Below are 9,626 nucleotides of genomic sequence, written 5' to 3' on the forward strand. Positions count from 1 at the left end.
GAGGTTCCACTGTATCCCTAAAGCAGTCATAACTCCTTGAAGAATTTTTCCTGTAAAATGAGTTTCCCTATCTGAATCTATTGCTTCCACCATCCCATATCTTGCAATTATTTGTTCCAAAAATACTTTAACAACTGATCCTGTAGTTGCTGAAACAGTTGGAAATGCTTCTGGCTACCCGGTTAATTGACATACTATTACCAGAAGATATTTAAATCTTGCCACTCGAGGCATTTCAGTAAAATCCACCTGGCATCTCTGGAAGAGACGTACTGCCCAACGCCTCCCTCCCCTGGCCAGTTTCTTTGTAACTTTGTTGTTGGTTTTAGCACAAGTCAAACAGCCTTCAGTGGCTCGCTTTGCCAGGCTAAAGAGACCAAGAGCAGTGTTCATTTTGAGGAAGGCTTCTGCCAGTCCTCGGGAGCCCCAATGACTCCCTTCATGAAGTTGTTTTAACAATTGTAAGGCTAGAGCTTTTGGTATCCACTGCTTGCCATCCCTTGTAAACCAATTATTTTCTTCTTTCCTCTGCCTCACTCTTTTTAATTATCTCAAGTTTCTCTGGTGGAAAAGAGAGTTTCTCTGGCAGCCGTGCAGTTACTGGGATCAAGGGCAGGATCTTGGAGACTTCTGGCAACAATGCAGCTTTGAGAGCTTCTTCATCAGCCAGTCGGTTTCCTATTGCCTCTTCCGACCATCCTGCCTGATGCCCCTTAAGGTGGATTATTGCCACCTTTTTTTAGTAAATTCACTGCCTCCAATAAGCAAGAAATTAAGTTCTCGTGAGCTAACGTATTTTCTCTGCAGCTTAATAAACTTCTTTCTTCCCATAGTTTTTCAAATGCATTTATTACCCCATATGCATATTTAGAATCAGTAAAGATATTTACTGTCTTGTCCTGGTATAATTCACAGGCTCTCACAAGCGTGTATGGCTCTGCTATCTGAGCTGACCAGGTGTGTGGTAACCTCCCCCCTTCCTTTAATTGCTTCCCATTCACGATAGAGTATCCTGTAAATCTTTTCCCTTCTACCACCTTTGAGGACCCATCAATGAACACATTCTCTCCCTCAGGCCAGGGAATATCCCGTAGATCTTCCCTAGCCCGTGTCTGGAGGTCTATAACCTGGATACAATCATGGATTTCTTCCTGGCCCCCCTTTTCTCCAGGGCCATTTAAATAAGAGGCTGGATTAAAAATTTCCCCACCTTTAAATTCTAAATCCTCCTGTTCCATTAAACAAGATTCATACTGTAATAATCGAGCACTCGTCATCCACTTAGAGGCTCTCTCAGTTAACAAAGCTTTAATCTGATGTGGGACTTTAACAATGAGATCCCCTCCCCTTGTCAGCTTTTGGGCCTCAGCCACCATCAGAGCTGTGGCTGCACAGTTCTGCAGACAATGGGGCCAGCCTCTGGCACCGGGTCTAACAACTTAGAAAAACAGGCAACAGGTCTCTGTGTTCCCCCATGCTCTTGCACCAAAATCCCTTTACCATGACCCTGTTTGACATCCACATATAGCTGAAATTCTTTTTCTGCATCTGGAGGAGCTAAGACTGGGGCATTAACCAATTTGTCCCTGAGGCTGCCCATACTTCCTGATTTATTTCAGCATAAACCTTCTCAGACATTTTACACAAAGATATCACAGTTTCGGACTCCATGTCACTTTTTTACAAGGCTAATTTGCATTCCCATTCTAGCCATCAACTCTCTTCCCAGTAAATTACAATCACAATTAGGAACAAACAAGAATTCATGCAGTTCAAATCTGTCCCCCACATCTATTAACAGCGGTTGAATAAAATGCACTCGCTCATCCTTCCTGCTTACTCCTTGAATAACCAAGGATCTTTTTGACAATTTCCCCCCCTTAGGTATAAAATTTAAGGTGGACCGAGAGGCCCCTGTGTCTACCAGAAAACACACCTCCTCTCGATCCGGACCCACCTTAAAAGTTATCAAGGGCTCCTGAGTGGTGGGTCCTTGGTATAATAGGAGCCCCTGACACCCCTAACAATCCATTTCCATTATCCTCTGGACTTCCTCCTCCTGAGGGTCCAGTTGTTTTTGCGGACACTCGTTTTTCCAATGCCCTTCTGCCCTGCAGATAGCACACTGGTTCTTCCCCAGCCGCTGTTTGGGTCGGCTCTCCCCTGCCGAGGAGGGAATCCCTCTGCCCCTTCCTTGTGGCCGACCCCGTCCCCTCTGTCCCTGGGGACCCCTTGGACCCTGTGGTTTATTCCTCCGGGGCTGCAAAAACTCTGCCATCATCCTTGCTTTAGCTTTTGCCTTTTCCTTATCCCTTCTTACATATATCTGCTGTGTTTTTCTAACCAATTCCTCTAGAGGCTTATTTTGCCACTCTTCATCCTTCTGTACTCCTTTCCTTATATCAGGCCAGGCCTTAGTAACAAATTGCACCTTAAGTGATGTGTTGAAGGCTGGCCCTTCAGGATCCATCCCCCCGTGCTTCCTCAAGGCATCCCTAATCCTCTCCAACCAATGAGGGCTTTCCTGTTTCTCCTGTTCTAACGACAGAGCCTTAGCTCTGTTGTTAGTTCTGGGAGCCGCTGACTTGATCTCCCTGGTCAAATAAGCACGGCAATCACGGTGAGCCAGACTGGCCTGGTTATTTGGGTCCCACTGGGGGTCTGCCTGGGGGATGGCATCATCCACCACAGGTGCATTGGGTCCAGCCCCCCCCCGCTGCTTGTGGATGTTCATCCTCCCACAGATGCCGAGCTTTCTGCAAAATCATTCGTTTCTCTGATGACCCAAACAAAATTCCCAAAAGAAAATCCCAATCCTTTCACATATAATCCGCATTTCCCAAATATTTCTCTATTTTTTCCCCCACCCCTATGGGATCATCCAAATCTTTTTTTTTTTTTTCAACCCTCTTATATCCTGGGTAGTGAGTGGTACAATTACAAACCCAAATCCTCCCCCTTGACCCCCCCAAAGGAACTTGACAGAGTGGCATCTGGTGTACCCCTGTCTCTTGGGGGGCTTCTGATGCCCTAAACTGAGTTCCTCTTCTAGTTCTGGGGGGTGATACAACATGCTGCTCCCCTCCCCCTACACCATCATCCTTCTCAGGTGGGGCTGTAGGAATAACATTTTCCTGATCCCCTTGCTCTGAAAGTTGAGGATACAGACGACCTGCAGCTGGCAACACTGGAGGACAAGACGGGGGAAGGTGCTGAAAAACATCCCAATCCTCACCACTTTCCTTTTCCTCCTCTTTTTCCTCTTCTCTTTTTTTTTTAAACACATAAATTTCTCTTGTTTCTTGTCTGACCCATATTAATCCACATTTCCTTTCATTCCATCCTTTCCAATTCTCCTCTAAATACCTCCACAAAATTCGACACAAATGAATTTTATCTGTTCCATAAGGTGGCCATATAAGTCCCCTTGCCAAATTATACTCTGGCCACACAAAATAACAATATTTTGCCGTCATTTCCATAGTTACTTCTGTGTGAATATACAATCTGTCCCAAGACCTCAGCATTCTCCCCAAGGGACTCTCTGGGGGTATTATGGGATCGTCATCCCCTTTTCCGGGGCCCCTTCGCGGCTTCACCTTTCCAACCCTCTCTGGGTGCCCCGTTTTACCTGTGCTACCCTCCATGGGTGCCCTCTCAGGTTTACCTGTGCTACCCTCCATGGGTGCCCTCCCAGGTTTGCTCCCCGAAGATCCCATTTTACTCACCGGTGAGATTTTCAGTGGTCCTTCCCTGCAGACTCTTCACGGACCCCCCTGGTCTGCCACTCGTCTGTCTCCTGGACAGTCTCGGGAACCCAATGGATCGCCCGGTACCGGCCGGCACCAAGGGGAGCTGATCACCCAAACTGGGTGAGGCGCCTTGAGCTCCACTCGCTGCCCGCACCCTGGACGGTGGAAAGATCCCGGACGAGCCCTCAAAATTGTCAGGAAAATTAATCCACAAACACCAGAGGTTTATGTCCAAAAAGGAGACAGAGGAGTCCTTTTTGCTTTATTCGAATAAAGGGAGAGGCCATGGGACTTTCCCCTGGGATCTCTCTAATTTTTGGAGGACGCAGCCTCCTTTTTATCCTATTTTCCCAGCCGCATTTCCCTCTCTCTTTCCCCATTGGCTGAGGTACTTGAGAGGCACAGACTTCCCGAAGTGCCTGATACCTGAATTTCCCCTCTAATGTATAACCCTCCCTTTTAATTTTAATTCTTACAGAATTAATGGTTTTGCCCCTGTTGCTTCTTTCATCTTCTGATATCCAATTTCATTTATCAGCAGCCCTATAGTTTGTTTGTAAAGGCAAATATGTAAATATGTTTCTCCATTCATCAATCAGTGGAATCCATCCCATTGTTTCTTTTATCTCTCAGTGCTCGCCTTATCTATAGGCAGATCCACAGCTCATTTGTAAAGACAAATTCAACATTCCTCTCACTCTAATACGAATTAGCTTCGTTTTTTATTTCTTTGTTTGTTTCTTTCGTTCCGCGGGGCGCGCGGCCGCTCCTCCGTTGGGCTCGCGGAGGAAGAACGGCCGCGCGCTCCGGCGGCTCCGCAGCAGCGGCAGCAGCAGCAGCAGCAGCAGCGCTTCTCTCGATCGGTTTTCCGCTCGAATTCCGACTCGCTCTCCGTCCCCTTCTTCCTTTCAACTCCCTCTACTCCCGTTCCGTCCCGTCCGTGTTCCGCCTCTCCCAGCCCGGCTCATGCCGCGCTGCGCAAGGCGCCCGAGGGCGAGCCGGGCCCCTGCCCGCCTCTGTCCGCACTGGCTGCGGCGCCTTTTGAAGAGCCTCTGCAGGAGCTCCTCACTCTGCTGGTGGTGGTGCTGGAGCATCATCGCCTTTTGGCTCCGCCTGCCGCGGGCCCTGGCCCGGCCCCGGCCCCGAACGAGGCCCCTCCCGCGGTTCCGCCCGGAGCCGCCCCGCAGCCGCCCGGCTCCCGCCCCGTCGCCGGCAGCTTCCCCGGTGCGAGCCCCGCCGCCCGTCAGCTCGGCCGCCGGCCCCGAGGCGCCGGAGCCCGGGGCGGCTGGGCAAGCAGCAGCGCCTGGGGCGAGTGGGTGCCCCGGGCAGAATGCCGACAGCGCGGTGCCGTCCGCACGGGCGGAGAAGCCTCCCCTGGAGCAGCTCTACCGGGAGGGCCCGCTGCTGGGGAGGGGCGGCTGCGGCAGCGTTTACGCCGGGACCCGGCTCGCCGACGGCGCTCCGGTAAGAGACGGGGCCGGCTCGGAGCGGGGAGGGGGGGATCGGCGGACGGCGAGCTCAGCCCGCAGCTTGTCTTGGCTTGCAGGTGGCCATCAAGCGAGTGGGCCGGGATCGCATCTGGGAGTGGGCTGAGCTGGTGAGTGAGCGGGGCCAGCGGGAGCAGCCGGCGGGGCGTGCCGGGCGGGGCTGAGGCCAGGCCCGGCAGGGTGGGAGCCGGGACGCTGCGAGGGGAGCGAGCGTGGAGTGAGCGGGGGCCGCGCAGCGTCCCGGGCCGGGCAATGTGAGCTGCGGTGGCGCCGGGCAGGGGGTGCCGAAGGCGCGGCGCAGCATCGGCCCCGCTGACGGCATCGCGGTCCCCCCGCAGCACAAGGGCGCCCTGGTGCCACTGGAGCTGGTGCTGCTGTGGATGGTGTCGTGCCCTGGCTTCCGCGGCGTCGTGCGGCTCCTGGACTGGTTTGAGCTGCCCGACGGCTTCGCGCTGGTCATGGAGCGTCCGGAGCGCTGTCGGGACCTGTGGCACTTGCTGGACGCGGGGGGGTTCCTGCCAGAGCCCGTGACGCGGGGGCTGTTCCGCCAGGTGCTGCAGGCCGTGCGGCACTGCACCAGCCGCGGCGTCCTGCACCGCGACATCAAGGCCGAGAACATCCTCGTTGACCTGGCCACGGGCGAGGTGAAGCTCATTGACTTTGGCTGCGGAACCTTCCTCCAGGACACGTTCTACACCCACATGGCAGGTGAGCCCAAAGCCAGGGCCCAGCTGGGCAGTGGAGGTTCTCCCCTTTGCTGGCACAGGGGAAGACGGAGGGAGGGAGGGGGAATCCTTCTTCAGCCGGCTGCAGCCAAGTTGTTTTTTGGCGGGGGCAGGGTCTGGCTGTTGTGGAGCTGGCTGGGAGGGAGGGAGCAGCATCGGCCTGATGAGCTGTGCCCGTGTCCCATAGGAACACCGCAGTACAACCCGCCAGAGTGGATCCTCTTCGGCTGCTACCATGGCCAGCCAGCCACCATCTGGTCCCTGGGCATCCTGCTCTATGACCTTGTCTGCGGGCACCTTCCTTTCAAAACCCCTGAGGACATCATCCGGGGCCAGTTCTTCTTGCCACCCCGGGTGTCTCAAGGTGGGGATATGTTTTCAAGGCACAGGAGCAAGAATGGGCTTGAGAGATGGCAGCTGGCACATAAGCATCCTGCTCTTGCAGCTAGGGAGGAGGTTGATCTCCTGAGCTTAGCTGGAGGAGGTGGCATGTGTGCTGCTCTGCTCTAAAAGGGAGGATGGATGGGAAGCTTTGGGTGCAGCTCCGAGCACTCCTAGTGTGGGGTGGGCACTGTGGAATCTGGGAGAGCATGGACAGGAGCTGACCAGGGGTTTTTGGTTTCTCTCTGCAGAGTGCCAGCACCTGATCAGGTGGTGTTTATCCATGGACCCTGCAGACAGGCCATGCCTAGAAGACCTTTTTGAGCATTCCTGGCTGCAGAACCCCCAGCTGGCCCAGGAGACAGCAGAGATCCATCCCTCTGCACAGTAGGATCCAGGAGCCCAGCAAGTTCCAGCTGCTCGTGTCTCATGGTGCTCAAAGCAAACCCCAGAGCGTTTCCCTGTGGCCGTGGCACGGAGCAGAGAGCGCGGCCGAGGAGACGCTTCCGTGGGTCCCCGGCGAGTTGTGGAGGGAGCGGCTCAGGGCTCCCCGTCCTATTGGAGAAGTGGTGGCACAGTGCAGTGAAGTTGCCACAGACTGGACAAGGGGAAACATCCCCCTGCAGCTCAATGGCATCGTGATGTCCCCACAAGCCGAGGCACAGCTGGCGTGTTCTTCTGGAGCACGACGCGGAGCCGGAGAACACCATCCTCGAGCTGGCCGCTGGCGGGGCAAAGCCCACGGGCTTTGGTTGTGGCCCCTTCCTGGAGGACAGGACAGGCTCTGTGCCCCGACGAAATCAAGATGAGTCCCCAGCCGGTGCAGGGGCGGGGGGATGCTCGTGCTCCCAGGCATGCCAGGGCTCGGCCTGGCCACGCGCCGGAGGTTCCCCGCTCGGCGGCAATGGGGAATATTCATCTTTGTGCCGCCCGCCCAGCTGCTTTTTGGCGGGACAGGGGACGGATGTTGTGGAAGGGGAGCCGGCTCCTGGCCTCGCCGACAGCTTCTGCCAGCCAGCCTGGTGTGGGCTGGGGTGGGGGCAGCCTGCCTGACAAAAGCATCCATCCATGAGGATGGGACAGCAGAGGGGGGTGGGTTCCAAAGCCATGCCCCAGCTGATCTGCTTTTCAGGCCCTTGAGGAAGGGGTGGACTTACAGGCAGGAAAGGTGGGGCTTTTCCCCACCTGGGGAGAGGTTTAATTCTTGCATGGAGTGGTCAGACCCTCCCCAGGCCCATCAAACATTGGTAACCTTTGGTGGTTTTTCTTCTTTCTAGGTCTCATTTTGAATTGACTTTCATGCGATTGTTCTTTGCTTTTTCCAGGAAGATTGCACCTTGTGCCCAGACCGGGTGGGGAAGCGCCGGCACTGGACGCACTCCACGGAGGTGCCGGCGCTACCCGGGGCAGCCACGGTGTGCAGGGACATCCCCTTCAAGAAGGACGAGGACCTTGTGTGGGATCAGCTCCTCTCCTGGCAGCAGCTCTGCAGAGGTGGGTACCCAGCTCCACAGCACAGGTGGCACAGGGGCAGATGGCAGTGGGCACACGAGAATCTCGCTCTTGCAGCTGCTGAGGAGGTTGCTGTGCCGTGCTTAAGCAGAAGAGGTGGAGCGTGGCCTGCCCTGCTGCTCTCCTCTAAAAATGAGAGAATGGGTTGGGAGGTTTGGGCTCTGGGCACAGCCAGCAGCCTGGCCCACGCACAGGCCCTGGTGGGACAGGGGGGACAGGAGCCTTCTGTGACTGACCGTGGCTTTCTGGCTTCTCTCCCCAGGCTCCCAGCACCTCATGCCATGGAAACGGCACCGCTGGGCCTGCCCATCTGGGAGGGCTGGAGGGCGGCGGGTGTTCATTTGCTGACAAAAATAAATCTTTATCTTGTTACCATCATCGGCGTGTTTCTTTCCTCCTTTTCCGAGCTTTTGGCCTCCCTTCTTCCACGGAAATCTTTTTCTGTCCTTCCTCTTGGTGGGATTTGGTTTGGGGGGTTAAGCAACATGAAAAATTCAACAGCAGCTCCTGTTGCCAACTGCAGCAGCCCCTTCAAGAACCCTGAGCTTCCAGCAAGGTCTGAGTGTGCCTTGCAAAAGGGAGTGGTTTGCAGGGCTGGAGCTGTCACCCCTCTGCAGAAGCTGGGAGGAAATCACAAGTGGCAAAATGCCATTTTGGCTCCAACACTGCCCAAATTCTTCATCCTTCCCCCTTCCATGCAATTGATCAAAGTACCCAGGGAAAACAGCTCAATGTCCTCCAAGAGCCCATTTTGACATGGAAGTTGACGAGTTCAATGTTGGTCATATGCCTTTTTCTGGGCACCAGATGTTACCCCTCCATCAGCATGCAGGCATCCTGCCTTGCTCCTGCTCCCAGAAACAGCAGCCCCACCCCTCCCTATGGCCTGGTGCCCTGCCCTCTTTGCCAGCCCTCCCGACACCCTCTCACTGTTCCCTGAACTGCCCAGGAAGGAAAAGCCACTCGGCATGGCAGACTGTGGGGCCTGCCTGAGGATTCCAAAGCCACACGAATTTCACAAATAACTCCTGGGATTAGCACATCCAGGTCATATCCCCACTTGAGGATATCCTGCTCTCCCTTCACTCCCCTGTTCCCCACAGACAAGAAAAAGGCTTGTGCTGGAAGAAAACTGTTTATTTTTTAAAATAGAACTTGTTTTTCAAACCTCTGTGTGTTCATTCTTTTTTGGCAAAGATACAGTATTATCTGAACAATCTCTGCATATATATAAAATATATCTGTGTGCATATATTTATAAACTTGAACAATTCTGCAACCTTGTGTCATTTACAGCAGCCCTTCCTGCTTCCTAACAGAGAAGAAAACTCCAACAAAGGGCAAAAATGCAGCCCCTCTCAACCAGAGGAACTGAACCACATCCATCTGTGGCTGGAGAGCATCCCACCAGCTCCAGCTGGGAGGCTTGAACTTGAGTGTAAATGCATCTTCTTACAGCATTTCTAGACACTGGCCATTGCTAGACAGGGCTGTGCTGGGACACATGCCACCCTCCCCTGTGCCCATCCCTTGGGGAGGGCACACCAAGCACAAGGAGCAGCCCTTGAACAGGTGGCAAGTGGTCCTCACTCTGCAGGTGGGCTGTGACTTTCTAACTCAAATACCTACAGGCAGAACTGGAGAACAAGGGAAAAAGGCAAGGAGATGCCTTTCTGAGAGAGGTGGCCACAGTAACACAGACCAGCTGCCCAGAGCATGTTCCTGTATATTCAAGAGTCACTGAGCAAGAAACCTCTCAGAGGAAATGT

The 9,626-nt window shown here is 54.2% G+C and overlaps 1 protein-coding gene across 1 annotated transcript; it reads left to right on the top strand.

Annotated features, from left to right (window-relative positions):
• Nucleotides 1-931: 931 nt before the first annotated feature.
• LOC148218568 (serine/threonine-protein kinase pim-1-like) lies at nucleotides 932-7,596 on the top strand. Its single transcript, XM_088157828.1, is given in 8 exon segments — nucleotides 932-964; nucleotides 5,082-5,216; nucleotides 5,299-5,349; nucleotides 5,578-5,947; nucleotides 6,152-6,328; nucleotides 6,597-6,721; nucleotides 6,723-6,769; nucleotides 7,578-7,596. Coding segments are annotated over 8 exon segments (957 nt in total).
• The last annotated feature ends 2,030 nt before the right edge of the window (nucleotides 7,597-9,626 follow it).

This window comes from Sturnus vulgaris, unplaced genomic scaffold (assembly GCF_052056855.1).
Source record: "Sturnus vulgaris isolate bStuVul1 unplaced genomic scaffold, bStuVul1.hap1 Scaffold_180, whole genome shotgun sequence".
Lineage (NCBI taxonomy): Eukaryota > Metazoa > Chordata > Aves > Passeriformes > Sturnidae > Sturnus > Sturnus vulgaris.